The sequence below is a fragment of the Mastigoproctus giganteus genome, chromosome 1 (assembly GCF_048544385.1).
Source record: "Mastigoproctus giganteus isolate SK-2022 chromosome 1, ASM4854438v1, whole genome shotgun sequence".
Classification (NCBI taxonomy): domain Eukaryota; kingdom Metazoa; phylum Arthropoda; class Arachnida; order Uropygi; family Thelyphonidae; genus Mastigoproctus; species Mastigoproctus giganteus.
In genome coordinates, this window is record NC_143575.1 from 136,765,187 (window position 1) to 136,787,229 (window position 22,043).

At 35.5% G+C, this 22,043-nt stretch overlaps 1 protein-coding gene across 1 annotated transcript in view; it reads left to right on the forward strand.

The window, feature by feature from the left end:
• The window catches only part of LOC150091155 (uncharacterized), a 1,391,089-nt gene that overhangs the window by 359,395 nt on the left and 1,009,651 nt on the right, over positions 1-22,043 (forward strand). The window contains exon 7 of the mRNA XM_090374518.1: positions 18,545-18,622. Coding sequence (XP_090230644.1) covers positions 18,545-18,622 — 78 coding nt within the window. The remainder of the gene's footprint in view (positions 1-18,544; positions 18,623-22,043) is intronic.

Here is a 22,043-nt window from a genome sequence, read left to right on the forward strand (position 1 = left end):
TATATATATATAATATGTGAGATAAAAGTTAGGCAAAAGTAATAAAAATAAATAAATGTGGCTATGTAGCTATCATTAGAGGCAGCAAATGCACATCCTCCACATGATGCCTAATTATATCTGATAATTAAAATAAATATGATATTTAAAATAAAAACATCAGCCAGTAGTACGGCAATAATACAGAGCGAAACGAAAAATAATATAAAACAAACAAACAGGGAAAGTTTGCAAGAAAGTTTCGCAAAAAGGACCTTTCGTGACCTCTTAGGGAAGGGAAAGTAGAGATAATAGGACCAAAAGGTAGTCGATAATCCCCTGTATAATTTAGTCAATTAAGTCATTAAACCCAATTAATAAAATGATGTAAATTTAAAATAATGCCAATTATAAATAATTTAGCGGTACCCCCCTCGAAGGTACCAGTTCCAAAAAACGTGAAATATCACCAAAAAAGGTTAAAGAAACTACCAAAAACTAAAATATCAAAATAATAGATCAAAATGATAGACTGACCATCATGCCCCATATCGACAGAGGACCACGAGGCCAATAATGGTCATGGAATCGCTGCATTTCAATCGTCATACAAATCATCGCAAAGGCAGAAATATCGAAGAACCAAACCACCCCTCCATTCTCCGATAGATCAACCAATGCAGAGGATTTGCATGGCGGTGGTCCTTATGCAGCGAAAAATAATCTATAGAACAGACAGCATTCTTGATCAGAGCCACACCACTGACATAATGCAAGCTTAACCAGCTTATATAATAGAAAGGAAAAGACCAGGAGCATCAGGTTTGTAATCTTTTTTGGTGATATTTCACGTTTTTTGGTACCTTCGAGGGGGGGTACCGCTAAATTATTTATAATTGGCATTATTTTAAATTTACATCATTTTATTAATTGGGTTTAATGACTTAATTGACTAAATTATACAGGGGATTATCGACTACCTTTTGGTCCTATTATCTCTACTTTCCCTTCCCTGTTTGTTTGTTTTATATTATTTTTCGTTTCGCTCTGTATTATTGCCGTACTACTGGCTGATGTTTTTATTTTAAATATCATATTTATTTTAATTATCAGATATATATATATATACAGGGTGTTTCAGTTAAACGTTTCAGAACTTCTAAGAGGGGTAGGGTACATCCTGACAACTCGAAATCATATAGCAATGTGGGGTCGGAAATGCTTTCCTGAAGCGGTGTTGTACACAGAAGCACCATAAAGAAAAGAGACCGTAAGTGAGAAATCGTTTTAATAATACATGAAAAGAAGCAAAAGGTACATGGATTAAAGTAAGTGTTCGAAGTTTCTTCCACGGGCTACAATGCACGCCTCACATCTCCGACGCATGGACATCCGAACATTCTGGAATACTCCAGGCGAATTTCGAATTTCTTCGGCAGCTACTGCGATTCTTGCAACCAGCTCCTCAGCATTGTCAACAGGGGTGTCATAAACTAGCGATTTCATATGACCCCAGAAATAAAAATCAAGACATGATAGGTCGGGTGACCGAGCAGGCCAACGCACGGGACCACCACGTCCGATCCACTGTTGACCAAATGTGACATCCAGGTAGTTACGAACATCTCCGCTATAATGGGCAGGGGCTCCATCGTGTTGGAACCACATTGTCTGTTGCGTCGATGCAGAAATCTGTTCATCTCTCAAAAGTTGTGGCAATACTTGCTGCAGAAAGATCAAGTAGATAGGTTAGACGACACGGTAACAGGTAAGGTCCGATGAGGTGATCTCCCATAATACCGGCCCATACAGTGACCGAAAATCGAATCTGTGCTGCACGACGTCGTATTGCATGCGGGTTCTCGACCGCCCAGATATGGTCGTTATGCGTGTTGAAAATTCCTTCCCTTGTGAAGGAATTTTCACGGTCATATGAAATCGCTAGTTTATGACACCTCTGTTGACAATGCTGAGGAGCTGGTTGCAAGAATCGCAGTAGCTGCCGAAGAAATTCGAAATTCGCCTGGAGTATTCCAGAATGTTCGGATGTCCATGCGTCGGAGATGTGAGGCGTGCATTGTAGCCCGTGGAAGAAACTTCGAACACTTACTTTAATCCATGTACCTTTTGCTTCTTTTCATGTATTATTAAAACGATTTCTCACTTACGGTCTCTTTTCTTTATGGTGCTTCTGTGTACAACACCGCTTCAGGAAAGCATTTCCGACCCCACATTGCTATATGATTTCGAGTTGTCAGGATGTACCCTATCCCTCTTAGAAGTTCTGAAACGTTTAACTGAAACACCCTGTATATACACACACACATACAGGGTGTTCCAAATATATTCTCAGGCAAATGTAATGTTAAATCATTTCTGATGGCATTAATTTGTTCTGACTAGTAATTTTATCTGTTTTAAATTAATATATAGTGAAGTGTTAGTCTCTCTATGATGAATTAAAAAAAAAAATTGCAAAAAGTGTTTTTATAAAGATTTTCATGCATTTACTGCTAAACAGCCACTCAAATATAATATGGCCTCTTTCCCTCTGAAATTGCTCATTGGCATCTGGAATTAACCATCCTTTTAGTGAACATTTATGGCCATTGACACCCGTAGGAGGCTCTTTGTTCATTCATTTCTGTTACAGTTATAAAACCAAATGGGTTTTCTTAAAAGTGGTGATAAACTTTGCAATAATTAGGGTAGGTTTTTTAAATTGATGTTGGCTAAGGGAAAAAAAAAAAATTTGCTGCGGGTAAACCTTTAGCGCTGTGCATAGACAACGGCAGGATTAATAATGAAATAGGCCCCCGGCCATATTTAAATTTGAGGCCCCTTTAATATATATATATGTACTTAACTTATTTATACGTTATTACTTTTTAAAATTATGATACTACTTGGGAGCATCAGGTTTGTAGTGACCCCAACCAACCAACCCACTAGTTATATATAAATCTAGCCTGGTATGGATAGCCTTGTATATAAATATACAACATAGATACATATAAAAACAACAAAATTAATGTAAATTTAAAGAAGATTAGAACTTTTAGAGAAAGTTGGAGAATTAGAGAATACTGGAGAAATTGGAGAAAATTAGTAAAAGTTAGTGAAAATTAACATTCTCCCTCATGGCCACACATCTGGTACTTCCTCAGGGGCTTTGAGCAGACATATAGCCATACTAGAGATATGTATTATACATACCTGTTTCCGTAATCTCTATACCAGTTTTGCTAGGTTAACTTTAGGTAATTACTTGGTCAGTAATTTGGAATAATGAGAATAATTTTTTGAATATATGTCCTTAATTTTAAATAAACAGGGTGGTTTACTTATATGACAGCAAACTGTGATAGGAGATTCAAAGCCCTACGGGTATGTATCAGATTAAAATATCATTGTACCTCACCTCTGTATCCTGTGGTGGTCAGTCTGAAAATGCTCAATTTTCCCACCTTCTTTAGGTTTTATGTGTGTAATACTATTTATTGCGCAGACGTGCCAGGTTTTATTCATGGAGTGATAGTTTACCTTTCCATATGCAAAATCTAATGCTCTGCATTCCTGAGAGTGGGCTCTATGTTAAATTATAATTTAAAGCTTGGGAAAATTGTATATTTTTGCTTGTATTATTGTAGGAATCAGTACAATATGATATCAAATTTTATATTTATGTTTAATGCATTAAATTAAGCTAAAAATGAGAAATAATAGAAATAAATGGAAGTAAATTGACATGATAGATATTAAACTAAAATGAGAAATAATAGAAATAAATTGAAATGATAGATATTAAAATTAATCATGTTAGCTGTACACCCTTCTTGTCCTTAATGCCAAATTGCTCCAATTTGTACAGCAGTCTTTTATGTGCAACAGTATCAAAAGGCTTCCTGAAATCCAAGTATATGATGTCAAAATTAATTTTTGCCTCCAGTTCCTTGGTCACTACATCATAGTAACTTATCAGGTTGGTTAGACAAGACTGCCCCTTACCAAATCCATGCTGTGATTGCAGTATAATTGTATGCCTGTCTAGATGTGCCTGCATTACTTCTTTAACTAGTGATTTCATTATTTTCTGTGGAACAGAAAACATCTGTGGAATAGATGTTAAGCTAATAGGTCTGTAATTAGTCATGTCGCCTTTTGATCCCCCTTTATAAATTGGGATACATTTGGTCAATAATGTCCATTCCATAGGAATGGATGTTGCAAATGGAATGGATGTTGCAAATGGATATTGCACATATCCATTCCTATGGAATGGATATGTGCAAATATATCCCAATGTATACCTGAATCCAAGGATGCTTTCATACTTATGGCTAAGGTTTTGCTTGCTCCCTTAATATAATTAGATAGATTCCATCCACCCACCCACCCACCCAGATGCCTTTTTTATGTCCCTCTTTAAACAATTTCTCCTCCACTTTTCTTTCAGTTATGACAAAGTTATTTAGCCTTCCTTAGAGTTTGATAAACTTCTGACTTTCCCTCCCCTAAAGAAAATTCTTCCTGCGTAAATGTAGATTCAAAATACTTATTCAATTTTATCTGCACCCTGATCAGTTAATCAACAGTTAACCCATAGATATCAATATTAATCCGTAGATAGCATATAAGTCTTTGCTGCTTTTCTTGGCATTCTTCTCCAAAGAATTCTCAAAATGTGCCTAACCTGTTTTGCAGTGGTGTATTCGGGCCAGAACGACATTGCGGTACTTTTCTCTAAATGTCATAATAGAAAATCATTAAATTTATACACCTAATATTATGAAACAATGGCATAATCAAAGGGGAGGGAGAAATATCTATTTAACCCATTGCTACTAAATATATATATTAATAGTAATCTTTAAAATTAATAGATTTCTTTAAAAATTTATTTAAAAATAAAAATATAAATTTTGCAATGAAACTTAAACCTTTCTTACTAAAGTAACATGTGTTAGATAAAGAGATCCAACAAATGAATTATACTGTGATGTGTCCGAATGCTGTATTTTGATTTTCCATGAGCTGAACGCAAGAACTGGTTGTTCTATGAACTGTGAGTCTGAAGTCTGATTCATTTACTGTTCAGTCGATGTGGTATTATCATATAGTCTTCTGGAGAACGAGCATTCCAGTACTATTTTTTTAGCAATACTTGACTTGATTACAGACTAATTTATATCTACCATAGGCTTCTATACAGAGGTGTATTGCTAAAAAAAAAATAGTATCGAAATGCTCGTCGATTAACTACAAATAGTCATCTACACTTTTTTCTTTTGCAAAAATAAATAAGTCAAAGATTAGAATATGTTCAGTATTTATTTATAACTATTGAATAAAAATTTCAAAAGTAAAAAACAAAGACAAAAAATCAGAAAAGAAAAAAACTCCAAAATATTATAAAAAATACTGTTCAGCAGAATCATAGAAATTCCCATACAGAATCAATTACTTTTAATACGAAATGCACAAGGCATAATTCTTATTGGTTTTTGGTAATGAACTATATAATATTGGTGTAAATACAACATAGTTAACCCATAAATGTGAACTACGTAAGTAGTGTAGAAAGCATCGTTTTAATTGTATCTCATATTGCAGTTGCCTTCACATCAAGATAGTGGTATTGCATTACTTCAAATAAATAACGCTTCTCTAGTAGAGTGGATATAACTTCGCATGTTCCTCATATTGTGGATATAACTTCGCAACTGTGATGGCATGTTGCATTACCAGGGTACCTGCCCGCCCACTGATGATGAAGCCCAATAGCTTCGAAACAATTGTCTGAGTGGTGGTATCCTCTGAAAATAAATAACAGTAGTCTTCTCTACTAGAGAAGCGTTATTTATTTGAAGTAGTGCAATACCGCTATCTCGTTGTGAAGGCAACCACAATATGAGATACAATTAAAACCCCATGGGCTTACAGCTGTTGAGTTATGGACTTGGCACACCCAGGGTCCTGAGCTAGATATCATCATTCTTTTTCTTCTTGGTGATTCAAAATGCTTTTAATACGAAATGCACAAGGCATAATTCTTATTGGTTTTGGTAATTAACTATATAATATTGGTGTAAATACAACATAGTTAACCCATAAATGTGAACTACGTAAGTAGTGTAGAAAGCATCGTTTTAATTGTATCTCATATTGCAGTTGCCTTCACAACAAGATAGTGGTATTGCATTACTTCAAATAAATAACGCTTCTCTAGTAGAGTGGATATAACTTCGCATGTTCCTCATATTGTGGGTATAACTTTGCATGTTCCTCGTATTGTGGATATAACTTCGCAACTGTGATGGCATGTTGCATTACCAGGGTACCTGCCCACCCACTGATGATGAAGCCCAATAGCTTCGAAACAATTGTCTGAGTGGTGGTATCCTCTGAAAATAAATAACAGTAGTCTTCTCTACTAGAGAAGCGTTATTTATTTGAAGTAGTGCAATACCGCTATCTCGTTGTGAAGGCAACCACAATATGAGATACAATTAAAACCCCATGGGCTTACAACTGTTGAGTTATGGACTTGGCACACCCAGGGTCCTGAGCTAGATATCATTATTCTTTTTCTTCTTGGTGATTCAAAATGCTTTTAATACGAAATGCACAAGGCATAATTCTTATTGGTTTTGGTAATTAACTATATAATATTGGTGTAAATACAACATAGTTAACCCATAAATGTGAACTACGTAAGTAGTGTAGAAAGCATCGTTTTAATTGTATCTCATATTGCAGTTGCTTTCACAACAAGATAGTGGTATTGCATTACTTCAAATAAATAACGCTTCTCTAGTAGAGTGGATATAACTTCGCATGTTCCTCATATTGTGGATATAACTTTGCATGTTCGCATTGAGGAAAGACAGATGTAGGAGAGACGTGAGGAAATTTGCCTTTAGCCAGCAGGTGGTTGGTTGGTGGAACAGACTTCCATCCCTTGTCGTGGAAGTTGATAGCCTAAATAAGTTTAAGGCTCAGCTGGACAGGTATTTCGAACGAACAGAGGGCTGAAGTGGAAGTGGTTATTTTTTATTTATTTATTTTTATTTTATTTTATTTATTTTATTTTATTATTATTTTTTTTTGGCTGATGCTGCATAAGCTTGCTTTCTTGCATCAAATGCCTCTACTAATGCTAATGCTAATGATTCTCTACTACATACCCTTGCCTCTCTCTCTCTCTCTCTCACACACAGGGTATCTCAGAAATTTTTTTTTGGCTGATGCAACATAAGCCTCAGGCTTCCTTGCACCATATGGCTAATAATAATAATAAAAGAATGCCTTCTACACTACTTACGTAGTTCAAATTTATGGGTTAACTATGGTGTATTTACACCAATATTATATAGTTAAGAATCAATTACGTATTCTTGTATGACTGCCCTTTTTGTTTGTTGGTCAACAGCAGAACAATGAAACCACAACCAAGTTCAGACATAAAAATTTGGATTCCATAATTCCAATGATAGACTGTGTAGTCCGAAAAACTTGCTAAACTTGAAAAACTAAACAAGAAACTTTTTTTTTTGCTGTTGTTGGATCCCTTTATCTAACACATTGTACTTTAGTAAGAAATGTTCGTTTAATTGCGAAATTTATATTTTTGTTTTAAATAAATTTTTAAAGAAATCTATTAATTTTAAAGATTACTATTAATATATATATATTTAGTAGCAATGGGTAAAATAGATATTATTTTCCCCTCCCCTTTGATTAGTTTAGATTTAGTTTAGGGTGCACTCTTTCTAGACTCGCTGACACTGCAGTGATTGATGGGTGGAGATCACGCCTACTTCAATTCCCTCCCCTCTTTTCTCCTTCCAGAGCTAATCCTTCAGCCAGCAGGTGAATCTGTCACATGACAGCGGAGAGTAGAACCAGTGGTGCCGCAAACCGTCGCTGCTGAATCCTAAATATTACCAGAAAAATCGGTGTACCGATGCCGGCGAAAAAGGATCGTCCGCATATGCCAGGCTGACTGAATGCTGAATATTAGCAGAGAAAGTTGGACTGGCCAAAAAGGTTCCAGCTGCCTTAATTCATTCAATTGAATGAATTTAGGCTATTATGAATTCAATATTAATTGAATGAATTTGTATATTTGAAATAGAAATACCACAAGGTGTTATTTTTATTTTAGGCACAGTTATCTTTCATCATAATGCCAAAAAGGTTGCAGCTGCCTTAATTTATTCAATGAATGAATGAATTTAGGCTGTTATGAATTCAATATTAATTGAATGAATTTGTATATTAGAAATAGAAATACCACAAGGTGTTAATTTTATTTTTGACACAGTTAAAAAGGTTGCAGGTGCTTTAATTCATTCAATTTAATGAATTTAGGCTATTATGAATTTAACTGAATTCATTCAATATTAGTTGAATGAATTTGTATATTAGAAATAGAAATATCACAAGGTGTTTTTTTTTTTTTTTGTATAAAAATGATGTTTCTACTCCTAAGTTAACTGATTGGCTAATTAGGATTGTGCAATCGCCTTCATTTTGTGTATTAAAGTGTTCAGTAATTATCGTGCTAGGGTACGACTGATTTAAAAAAAATTGCCTTTTTTTCTTCATTTTCAGCTCCAATGTCACGTGACATCTGCCACTTGCAGTCGAGGAGAATAGGGGGAATGCAGTGAGTAGGCAGAGTTGCAACCTGTTAATCACTGCTTTCCCCCTCTTCACCTCGCTTGCCATTTTGAAGGGTGCACCCTAAACTAAATATTTACTTTAATTAAATTCTATTTTAGTACACTGTGATTGCTGCTATCCAGTGCATCTTTTACCTGTAGATTTTAATGCATGAAGAATCAATGCTGAGGTCAGTGTTTGATGAGGACTGGGTCATTTTGCACTACAGGAATTTGAATGAAAATGTTGTGTTGGTTTTCTGGAATGGAAATGGACAGTTCTGTTTATTTGTATTAAGTTCCAGATTTATATTACTAAATGAATTGTTGAATTTAAAATGAATGTTTTGTGAATTGAAATGAATATTTTGTGATAGTTTAATTGAATAAATGCTCAATTGCTTGGATGGCAAAGTGATGATATCATTGGCAAAACTGTTTTACATTAAGGAGAATGCAAGCTTGAATAATGTAGCTGGTGCTGTCCATTGTTATTATTAGCCATATGGTGCAAGAAAGCTTCAGGTTTAAATGCTGCACCAGCCAAAAAAAAAAAAAAAATTCTGAATTACCCAGAGAGAGAGTGTGAGAGTGAGTGTCAGAAGTGCAAGAAATCAAGCCAAAAAAAAAAAAAAAAAAAAAACCGCTCCCATTTCACTCCTCTGTTCATTCCAAATACCTGTCCAGCTCAGCCTTAAATTTATTTAGGCCATCAACTTCCACAACAAAAGATGGAAGTCTGTTCCACCAACCAGTTACCCACTGGCTAAAGGTAAACTTCCGCACATCTATCTTACAACTGTCTTTCTTCAATTTGAATTTATGCCCTCTCAGGTGATTATTCTGATCAAGAGGAAAAATCCCATCAGCATTGAGCATGCTCAAACTATTCAAGGCATTATATACCTCAATCAGATCATCTCGCAGGTGCCTAGTCTCCAGACACTGTAATCTGCAAAACTTAAGCCTTTCTTTGTAAGAGCAACCCTTCGTTCCATTCACTAATCTTGTTGCCCTTCTCTGTACTCATCCTAACAGCTCTACATTGTTCTTAAAATGAGGCCTCCAGACCTGTATACAGTACTCTACTATAAAGTAGAAGGGAATCACCAAGAAAGAGAAGAATGATGATATCTAGCTCAGGACCCTGGGTGTGCCAAGCCCATACTCACCAGATGTGAGCTCCTGGGGTTAAGCTTAATGATAGATAGAAAAGCGTTTCAACTGTATGTTGTCTTTAGAGTTTTAAGAAACTAACCTCAGCAGCATCTTTTGTTAATGAGAACTGGAGATTTTGCTCTGTAGAAAGTTAAGTGGAAGTATGGTGGTGAAACTTAATACAAATAAGCAGTTGAGAGAAAGAGAATTAATGAATTTCTTCTGTTTTGAAATAGCTTAACTAAATGTTTAATCCCTTTGGTTAAAAGAAGATAAAGACAGCATTGAAGAAAGAAAACTCATAAGAAATCGCTCACTGGTGTGATCACTACCACTTCGTGTGTTGGTTTCTCTGAAATGCTTAATCTGTTTTTTTTTTTTTTTTTTTTTTTTTTAAATTATAAAAGGCTTTGCTGCATTTCTTTTTAAGTAACTAGATTTTAAAGAAAACTGTATGTAAGTATTTATTCATATTTTAATTATGTCACTTTTATAAGATTTAAGTAAGAAAGACATATTACTGGAACTTGTGCGATATATTTTGCCGATTAGTAAGTACAGAGTATTACTTCAGTGTAAATTCTCTATTCATTTAAAAATATATTTGTTTTGAGACTTAATGGTCCCTTGTTAGATGGCAGGCAGCCTTAGGAACGTTGTGGCGAAGGAGTGAGTGATGTACAGGCAGCTAAATGATGTGTGTGTGGAAGAGATCTTTTTGATGTGAAAACATTTTTGGTGGCACCTACTAAATTTTGGACTGAAGTAAAATCAATTTGTCACGAAAAATGCGGCGCAGAAATAATATCATTTGCATTATTTCTGTCTTGCATCTTTGATGAAAATGCGAGACAGAAATGACACAAATGATGTCATTTCCATAAATGTTACTAATTCTTTTAGGTATTTTGTTTTTGTATATATTGATTATGAAATAAGAGCTTTTGTGTTATGAATATTTTATTGATTATTCACAAATTTCCATAATTTCAGCTGGAAGATAAGATAATAGATTTATGATAGCTAAATCTCTCTGGAAAACAGCTTCAATTTAGGTATCCGATATTGTAGTTGAAATTGAGGGATTAGTGTTGAGAGTTAGATCGAATGTTTCTTGCAGGAAAGTAATTAATAGTTTAGTTTCTTCCAATCTGAAGTTAACGTTGAAATCGCTGCTCATAATCATGGGTATGCCATATGCTGGTATGAGTATGGCAACAAAACGAAATGAATGAAGTTACTTATATCCTGTATATCACTGTTAGGAGAAATATAAACAACTGTTGTATCACTGGCCATTTGGTACCACTTAAGATCCTTGTTCTTAAGTGATTCTCTACAGAAATGATGAGACATTTCTTCAATCTCAACATTGAGAAATGCAGTGAGTATGAATGATCTATCTTTAGCAGCTGGTTTCTTCATATCATTTTCGAACCATAAATGATTGCAAATTTAGCATACAGAGCAGAAATAATTTTTAATAAATATCCTTTCAAACTCTCAATGCACATTCTTTGTAAATAGTAGGTAGATTAAGGAAAAGGACTTGATCATTTAAACTCATCTGCTCTGCAATTAGAGAAATGTGGAGCAGATGAGATTAGTCATTTCAGGTACATCATTGTTAGATGTTGCAGTGGCATTACTTGTTGAAGGCACTGCTAAATCGGCACCTCTGTAACCAGGTGGGCAGGAGGAGCAGTGCATAGCACATGCTTCTTGATTAGACCGGGGTTCGAGCCCGTGACCACCAAATACGGAAGATGCGGAAAGGTCAGGGAATGACCACTGCATATCCCCGGAGCAATATGGCCTTAGTTGCTAATGCTCCTAAAAACCAAACAACAACAACAACAACAACAACAACAACACTGCTAAATCCAATGCTTGATTGTCTATTTGTCTTTTATGCAATCTCGATAGTCTGTCATTCTCGCACACTAGTTGCTACCTCTGTCTTTATTTTCTTAGGGTGGCTTGCTTGATACTTTCAACATTCTCTGCATTTGACTTCAGTATCATTGAACACTTAACTATAGCAGTCCCTTTCACTAATCAGAAAACATTTATAGCGGCACCTAAAAATGGAATGTAACAAAAATGCAGACTGCAACAATACAAATACTTGTATTGTTGCAAAAATACTATTCAACAAATGGCTACAGTCAAATGAGTAATTAGGCTATTGGCTTGGAATTTGCTAACCTCTTCCAGACATTGATTCGGTAGAGTGATCAGCGGCTGTGAGCATAAAATTTTACATCGTACATAACTACAGTTCTAGCTGTTCGATTTTAAAATGGTTCTTATTTTCGTCAGAGATGTTTTCGCATAAAACATCTTTCATGCGTACAGGGTATACATGGCTTTTTTTAATTCTAAAAGGCTTTACTGCATATCTTGATGAGTAACTAGATTTTAAAGAAAACTGTATTTAAAAATTAAACACTTTAATTCTGATTAAACATTTGATTTCAACACTGAACTCTGATTAAACACTTTAAAAAAGATGAGTATATTTTAACCCTTAGTACTGAGCTGTATTGATTTGAATTTGATCAGCAGATTAGTAAAATTACAGGGTTTTATTTTAATTCAGGAGTTCATATAACATGGTAATATATGTTGTTCTTTCTTCTGTCATATTATTCAAAATCCTTTGTTCGAGTAAAATGAACTTTTAATAATTTCATGCATTGGGCCAATGTAGCTCAGTACTAAGAGTTAAAATTTAGTTTTATTAGAAATTTTTTTTCCACAAACACAACTTGTCTGACTGGGACTCGCTGTGTTATTCACTGTTTTGACATGAAGTTGTTAATTGAGACTGTCTGCCAAATTACAAGAGACCATGAGGTCTTGAAACAGATACATTGTGGCAAACTGTCAATTTTTTTAATTGATTAGTGGATTAACCTTTTTGATGATGTTATTTGAATTGAAAATGAAATTAGTAATTTTAGATCAACTTATACATAATTAAGTTATTTCTGAAGAGAACATAAACCCAGCCTCTCTGCTCTCAATGAGGGAGCACGCTTCCTCAACCAGAATATCAGAAAAATAGCATATTATCATATAATAGTATTTTGCATATTATGTTATACTTTTCCTTTATATAGTATGAATCAGAGCTGTAATACTCAATGCGTTCTACATTGAAAATAATATTTGTAAAATAATAAGAGGAGTATACCTCAATATAGTACGTAGAACACTTCCGTATGATACCCTCCAGAAATTAAAATGGGAAAAACAAAAAAATCGGCAACTTACGGGTACATTAGAATAAAATATAAATAATTAAAAAACCTATTTAACACAATTCAAATCAATTTAAAACAATTAAAAATCAAATTAACGCAATTAAAAGAATCTAATGAAAATATTCAAAACGATTTTCCTTTCTGAAGCTGACAACGCTTTTTGACTGTATGTCATGATCACAGGAATGAAAATTACCGAATCGGGTTAAACCTGAAACTTAAATAGTGATTATTTGTCTTTGTGCATGCGCGTAAAGGTCCATGCATCGGAGATCAAATATGGCCACCGAACATTAACAGAATTCTCGTGTAATTTAATTTCTATGGTTTCTGCAATTAATAGTTGCGTATAATTACGTTGAACATTAAGTATTTTGGCCTCTAAATAAAATAGTATGGCATGAAATTAATGGCATGAAAGGCTAATTCTGACTATGCTGAACAAGAAGCACGAATTGAGGCTTCATGTTGATTTACACGAATATAAAGAGAAAATCGCGTTTGGTAAGAAGAGTCGCAATCACCGCAAGAAATGTTGTATACCAGATCATTAATTTGTGTTGCAAACGCAGAAAGAACCGAGCGATTGTTCAGTATAGTGTGTAACTTCTGTATTGGCCTGGCTACAATTTTAAATTCGCTATCTTTAAAGAATCTATTGTGCCACTGTTCATCATATGGGACAGAAATAAAGTATTTTTTGATATTACTATAGTTGGTTGGTGTAGTATTTTGTATCCAATCCTTAGCCTATACCCTAATTTGGTTTATTGTGGTAATGGAATAACCCCTGTTTAAGAACCTGCTAGTTAATATTTGTATTTCTGAGTCCAAAGCAGATTCCGTTGTTGAATATTTATAGGCATTTAGAAATTGATTAAAGATAATCGATCTTTTGTAGGTGAACGGGTGATAGCTATCATAATGTAGAAGCATACCAGTGTTTGTCGGTTTTCGATAGATGCTAATTTACATTTCAAATTTACATTGGAAAGGGAGGATACGGATACAAAGTCATTAAACTTTCTAAATTTCACGCTTATCTGGGACTTGAATAAAATACAATTTAGCATCTACATTATAATAGCTATCACCTGTTCACCGACAAAAGATTGATTATCTTTAATCAATTTCTAAATGTCTATAAATATTCAACGACGGAATCTGCTTTGGACTTAGAAATACAAATATTAACTAGCAGGTTCTTAAACAGGGTTTATTCCATTACCACAATAAACCGAATTAGGGTACAGGCTAAGGATTAGATACAAAATACTACACCAACCAACTATAGTAATATCAAAAAATACTTTATTTCTGTCCCATATGTTGAACAGTGGCACAAACAGCTTAATAGATTCTTTAAAGATACAGAATTTAAAATTGTAGCCAGGCCAATACAGAAGTTACACACTATACTGAACAATCGCTCGGTTCTTTCCGCATTCGCAACACAAATTAATGATCTGGTATACAACATTTCTTGCGGTGATTGCGACTCGTCTTACCAAGGTTCAACGGGATTTTCTCTTAATATTCTTGTAAATCAACATGAAGCCTCAGTTCGTGCTTCTCGTTCAGCAGCGTCAGAATTAGGGGGCTTAGAGGGGAACAGGTATCCTGTGTGTTATCAGACACTCAGCCTAAAACACTGATGGATCCAATATCTCTCTATTACAGAAGATTTAGGAGAAGTCCGGTTGGCCTGCCTCCCTAAAATCCACTCATGCACACCTTCTCAATGGTAAGCCCTGTTACATCACTTAGGTGGCAACGAACGTGTAGAGTGCTTCTCTTCAAGATGCCTGGTCAGCGTGAAGAGGAAAAGACCGAACTCTCCAGCATATCACAGCACGACACAGCAAATGGCCCTCAGTCCCCAGCAGCTTTCACTCTCCCTCTTACAGCAGCGAGAGGAGAGTGGAAGCAGAGGGTGCTAAGAATCTCTGGGAACGACCAGGCTGCCATGCACGGAAACTGAACTTGGCCTGTTGTAACGTAAGATCACTCATCAGTGAAGACAGGATATTAGAGTTGGAAAAGGAATTAGAAAATGTGAATTGGAATATCATCGGTTTGGCTGAAACAAGAAGAAGAAATGAATCACGTATAAGTTTATCAAGTGGAAATCTGCTGTACACCAATGGAAACAGTGAAAGGAGTGAAGGTGGAGTTGGGTTTCTGGTCCATAAAGATTTTAAAAACAACATTTTGGAATTCAAAAGTACATCACCAAGGGTGTCAAGACTAATACTCAAGATTTCTAAGAGGTACAAGCTAAAGATTATAATGATTTATGCACCAACATCGAGCCATAATGATGAAGAGGTTGAAGAAATGTACACTGAAATTGAGTCTTCTAGGTGAGCAGAAAACCCACTATTATTATGGGGAACTTCAATGCTAAGGTTGGAAAAAGGCAAAACAGCGCAGAAAGAGGAACAGTTTCAGTGTACATTTCTTCAACCTCCTCATCATCATGGCTCAATGTTGGTGCATAAATCATTATAATCTTTAGCTTGTACCTCTTCGAAATTTCGGAATTGGTGAAAGAAATAAAAGAGGTGAAAGACTTGTGGAATTTGTAGAATCTCAAGGACTGTCAGTAATGAACACTTTTTTTCAAGAAAAGGGGTGAACAGAAAGTGGACATGGAAGAGTCCAAATGGATTAACAACTAATGAAATCGACTTCATCCTCACTAATAGAAGATATATTGTGAATGATGTTACTGTCCCGAATAAGGTAAATGTTGGACGTGATCACAGAATGGTAAGATGTACACTTGATATAGATGTAGGAAAGGAAAGGAAAAAACTGACTCTAGTAAATAATACAAAGTCTTTGAGATAACAGAGGAGGAGAAAAAGCAGTATGTACTGGAACTTAAGAACAAGTTTGAGCTTCTGCAGACTGCTGAGGACCAAGATATCGACGAGGAATATTACAACTTTCTGAAAGTGATAAAGCCCAAGAAACCTATAGGGAAAAAGAAATCCAAAGAAGAAAAAATTAGTCAAGGAACACTTGTCATGATGAACCGAATACGACAAATGAAGAGCAAGAAAAACACTGACAGGGAGAAAATTGAGTATACTGAGTTATGCAAAGCCATTAGAAAGAGACTCAGAGAGGACATAAGAAGATTTAATACAAGAAAAGTACAACAAGCATTAAGGGAAAACAAAGGATTTAAACCAGCAGCCATGAGCAGTAATACAGAAAGACAAATGATACTGAAACTGAAGAATAGCGATGGTGTACTTATAAACAGCAGAGAAGGCATAATTCAAATAGCAGAAGACTATTATAGAGAATTATACAAGGAGCAAGGGAATGATTCCAGCAGTGGGGAAGATGGATTGCAAAGTAGAAACACATATGACATACCCGATATTCTTCCTGATGAGGTGGAACATGCATTTAAGAAAATGAAGAATCGGAAAGCCCCGGGGGAAGATGAAGTTACTGTAGGGTTGTTAAAATTGGGAGGAAGAGACATAACAAAAAAACTGGCAAGGCTCTTCACAAAGTGCATTAGAAAAGGTGTGACGCCTAAGCAGTGGAATAATGCAATCATAGTTTTGCTGCATAAGAAAGGAGATAAATCAGAAATTGGAAATTATAGACCAATTAGTTTGTTATCCCATATCTACAAGTTGTTCACAAGGGTCATTACTAACAGATTAGAAAGAATACTTCATGAGAATCAACTGAAAGAGCAAGCTGGCTTTAGGACAGGATTCTCAAATATAGATCACCTTCACGTAATATCACAGCTAATGGAGAAAGCAAATGAATATAAAACACCATTATGCCTGGCATTTGTGGATTATGAAAAGGCATTTGACTCCATAAAGCATAAGGCAATGTTTCGGGCACTGGAAAGACAAGGCATAGGTACCCCATATATCATGATTTTTAAGAAAATATATGAGAGTGCTACCTCCTTTATCAGACTAGACAAAGACAGTAGGAAATTTAAAATCGAGAACGGAGTTCGACAAGGAGACACAATATCTCCAAAGCTGTTTACTGCTGCCCTTGAGGAAGCTTTCAGAAGATTAGACTGGTCGCAGAAAGGAGTCAATGTGAATGGAGAGTACCTAAACCATTTACGATTTGCAGATGACATTGTGGTCATAAGCGACGATCCCAAAGAATTAGAGGAAAATCTTAATCAGTTATGCACAGTTAGTAAGGATTTTGGACTAAAGATGAATATGGCTAAAACAAAAGTAATGATGAACAAGTATGCCACAGAAAGGGAAATAATGATTGAAGGAGCAGTAATTGAAAAGGTGGAGTCATATACTTATCTGGGACAAGTTATTAGCTGTAATAATGATAAATGGCTGGAAGTCAAGAGAAGAATAAATTCTGGATGGATAGCATTCAGGAAATATAGTCACATACTGAAGAGCAATATCCCAGTTTGTCTGAAACGTAAAATAATGAACCAATGTATACTCCCCACCATGACTTATGGAAGTGAAACTTGGGCACTCACCAAAAGATTGGAAGAGAAGCTGAGAACTACACAGCGAAGAATGGAACAAATTATATTGGGAATCAGACTGTTAGATAAGAAGAGAAACACATGGATTAGGCAGCAAACTCAAGTAAAGGACATTCTTATCAAAACTAAAGAACTAAAATGGTATTGGGCAGAAAACATAGCTCAAAGACATGATGACAGATGGACTAAGAAAATAACAGAATGGTACCCAAGAGGAGCTAGAAGAAAACCTGGAAGACAAAGGCGGAGATGGATAGATGAAATTCATGAGTTTTTGGTAGTAAATGGATGGCCAGTGCTCAAAACAGAAGGAACTGGAAAGATGCTGGAGAGGCCTTCATCCTGCAGTGGATTGAATATGTCTGATGGTGATGATGCCATTAACGAGGCCAAAATACTTAATGTTTAACGTAATTATACGCGACAATTAATTGCAGAAACCGTAGAAATTAAATTACACGAGAATTCTGTTAATGTTCGGTGGCCATATTTGATCTCCGATGCGTGGACCTTTACTCGCATGTGCGAAGACAAATAATCCCTATTTAAGTTTCAGGTTTAACCCGATTTGGTAATTTTCATTCCTGTGATCACGACATACGGTCGAAAAGCATTGTCAGCTTCAGGAAGGAAAATCGTTTTGTATATTTTCATTAGATTCTTTTAATTGCATTAATTTGATTTTTAATTGTTTTAAATTGATTTGAATTGTGTTAAATTGGTTTTTTAATTATTTATATTTTACTCTAATGTACCCGTAAGTTGTCGATTTTTTTTCGTTTTTCCCATTTTAATTTCTGGATGGTATCATATGGAAGTGTTCTATGTACTATATTGAGGTATACTCCTCTTATTATTTTACAAACTTTTCCTTTATATACTTGATATAATAAATATTTATCAAAAAATGAAACAATGGGTTTTAAATCATCTGGCATTATTTTTATGTCTAGGGAGACCCTGGGGAAGGTGGAATTAACTCTATTGGAGTCAGAGGTGATTTTGGAGAACTAGGGGGACCTGGGCCATCAGTAAGTATTATTTAGTAGTAGTAAAGACCAAAAGATACAAAGAAGCTAGGCTTTTGCTGCATCAGCTAAGAGAGAAAAAAAAAATAAATAAAATTAAAAATCTTTGTTTATATTAAGTAATTCACAGTTACTCACATGCATGTGCATAAGGAACAGGGGAAACTTTATGATATGCACTTGTTTTACTAGTAATTACCCATTAACACACCTAATATCATTTTCTGGTGTTTTTAGTTATGAAGATATGGTTGAACAAATTGACAGCTGTTTCTGACAGTGGTGTTTGTGAGGGAGTTCTAGTTTAAATTGGCCACACATGTCCATTGAAAACTCTTGGCAGGGCAATGGGACCCCCAGACAATTAATCAAAGTAATGTCCATAGGTGGTTCCAGCTGTTCTGGGAAGGTGATTTCGATATCAAGGATAAACCAAGAGCTAGAAGACCAATCTCTGTAAGAAACAGTGAAAATGAAGAACTTATTAACTAACTCAATCAAAACGACAGGTGCATAACCACCATACAAGTGATGGAAGCTATGAAAATGTTAAAGGGAAATGTTTTGACTATCATCAGTTGACTGTAGTACAGAAAAATCTCTCAGTGGGTGCTCACACAAGAGATGATGGCTTTAAGGCAGATATTTAAAGATATTTTGGAAGGTGTCTGCAGTCCTGAGTGCTTTAATGGAGCTGTTACATATGATGAAATATGATTCTTCCATTATGACCTGAAATGAAATGACAATCCATGAAATATTGGCATACCTGATATAATCTGTAAATAAAAGTCAAATCTTTAACAAAACTTATGTCCAGTTACTTCTGCAATTGAAATGGTATGATTTTTATCAATTTCTTGGAAATTGGAACAACTATCAACAAAGAAAGATACTGTACTGCTTCTCCCAGCAAAAGCTTAATCAAGCTCTGAAAACCAAAAGAATGAACTGAATTGGCAGGACATCAAGTTTCATCAGGATAATGCAAGCTGCACACAGCACAGCCGTCACTGTCAAAGATTGCCCAACTGCGGTGGAGCATAATGCTTCACCCACCCTTATATCCTGGACCTTGCCCTCTTATATTTATTTATTTTATTTTATTTATTTATTATTTTTTTTTTGTGGTAGGCTGAAGGCATACCTGTATGGTAATGTTCTGACATTAAATTGGTGTAAATGTTAGCATCCTAATTTTTAACGAAGTACATTCACTGTGTGGAAAGAACACTGGAGAAAGTACAGTGAGTGGTGTTTCTTATCTTCATTGATATATCACAAAGTTGAAAATTTATATTTTATGTATGTGAAGTATGGTTACAAATCTTGGATAATAAAGATGTTACAGCTGCATTACTTATTGATCCACCCTTGTATATATTACAATCTTGATCCCTCACGTCTTCCCACTGCCAGAGGGTATTGAAGGTTGAAAAGGCAGCAGAATCCACTGATTCAGCTGCCTTTTAAACCTCATCTAACTGTCAATCTCATACTTAGGAAGGTAGGTAAATCTAGTAGTTAACATAATGCTCACTATAGGTAAACTTTTTGAAGTCGTCTATTAGTTTTTACCAGTAGTTTATATTTGTGCTCTCTCGTTCTTCCATCCTATTTCAGTTTAAAATTCAACTGCCATTCTAGTTGCTTACTCTTCCTCAGATTCTTATTTCTCAGCTCTCTAACTCAACCTTTTGGAGCCTCTCATCATGTGGATATGCCTTGCTGTCTCACCTCCTGTCTTCGGAAGCTTTCAAGAAGCTCAATGTCTTTTCTTAAATGAGACCTTCAAACCTGAACTTGATATTCCCAATGCGGTCTCACTGTTCTGTTGATTTCTGTAATGGAACTAATAACCTTCTCTCTCTCTAGGTGCAAGGTATGCTAAATTATTGGTAAGATATACCTTTATGGTTATCTTTATGCCTGGTTGTACCAAAATTCCCAGATGTTTTTTCCTCATGTTCACCCATCAGTGCTATGCCACATAGTTTACAATTTTTTAAAAATAGAATCTTAGATTTTGCAGCATTGAAATGTTAACTGCATTTCTGTAATCATCCATAATCTTTTCAGATTATTCTGAATAAACTCAGAATAATCTGAAAAGCCCTGTCTTTCATCATTATGCATCCACCTTTGTGTCATCCATAATTTCAACTTCATACTCTTTATTCTCTTGTTGTTATTCCATACTAGGGTGGAAGTAGTTGCCTGGTGTTTGAGTATACCAGGCAACTACTTCTACCCTGGTATGCTCGAACACCATCATGCTGCCTCTCTATGAAAAATTTGTGTAAATTCACCACCCCATCTTCTCTCTACCAACAATTCTGTGGCTGAATACTCTGACTTCTTCCTTGTCTTCATGGATGGGTCGAAGTCAGAATCATCTGTCTGATCTTTTGCCATCTTCTGAGATAGATAATACTATATCTGAGAACATTCTCCATGAATGCAATATATACACAGCTGAGTTGTCTGTATCATTCAAGAAGATTGCCCAGGCATGGCACCAAAAAGGGGACCATGCTTAGGCCATATTCTTCAGAAAAATTCATGTGTAGAACTGTGTTAATTGCTTTTCTAAAGTCCAAATATATAATATCAAAATTGTTTCTTGCATCTAACATCAAGCCTAACATCATGGCCATCTAACATCATGGCCACATGATTATAGTGGCCGTTAGATCACTAAGAGGTGCTCTCACCAGTATATGGTGAGGGCACCTCTTAGTGATCTGCTGCATTTTTAGATTAGCATAACTGGGATCTAGTGCCCATATCTTGGTTCCAGGATTTTATCATTGGAATGGTGAGTGCATCTGAGTGCTGTGACCTGTGGAAACTCGGAAATGGAATCCTGGTGGATAGAGGTCCAGCCAGCCCTAATACACAACTTTGGCTCTTCCTTTAACAAGATAGGAAATTCTGAGACAGCTTGACTGGGATGAATCAGCTGATGATTTTTACTGCTAGAGTCAACTGCATTCCAATAAGTCGAACCCATCACCACCAAATACGGAGGAAGCACAAAGGTCAGGGAATGACCACCGCATATCCCGGAGCAATATGGCCTTAGTTTCTAATGCTCCTAAAAACCAAATAATAACAATAACAATTCCAATAAGTCTCCTTCCCTTTGGTCTTGGGACTGAGTCAAGACTTATAGGAAATGTGGGTTTGATACTCTAAGTGAAGTTGCTGTCTCATTCGAGTATGCACTACCTGCTAGTTTGTGAGAGTCCCCTCATAGGAGTCATTGGTGGTTGGGGTACTTAGGGCATTTTTATTCTACTAATGATCATATAATGCAGACAGAAGTTCTGTTAAAAGACCCAGAACTGAGGATACGCTACCATAATCAGTAACACCACTTTTCCTCATTTCTTCTTTCTATCAGAGAGAAGGCAGTTGGAAA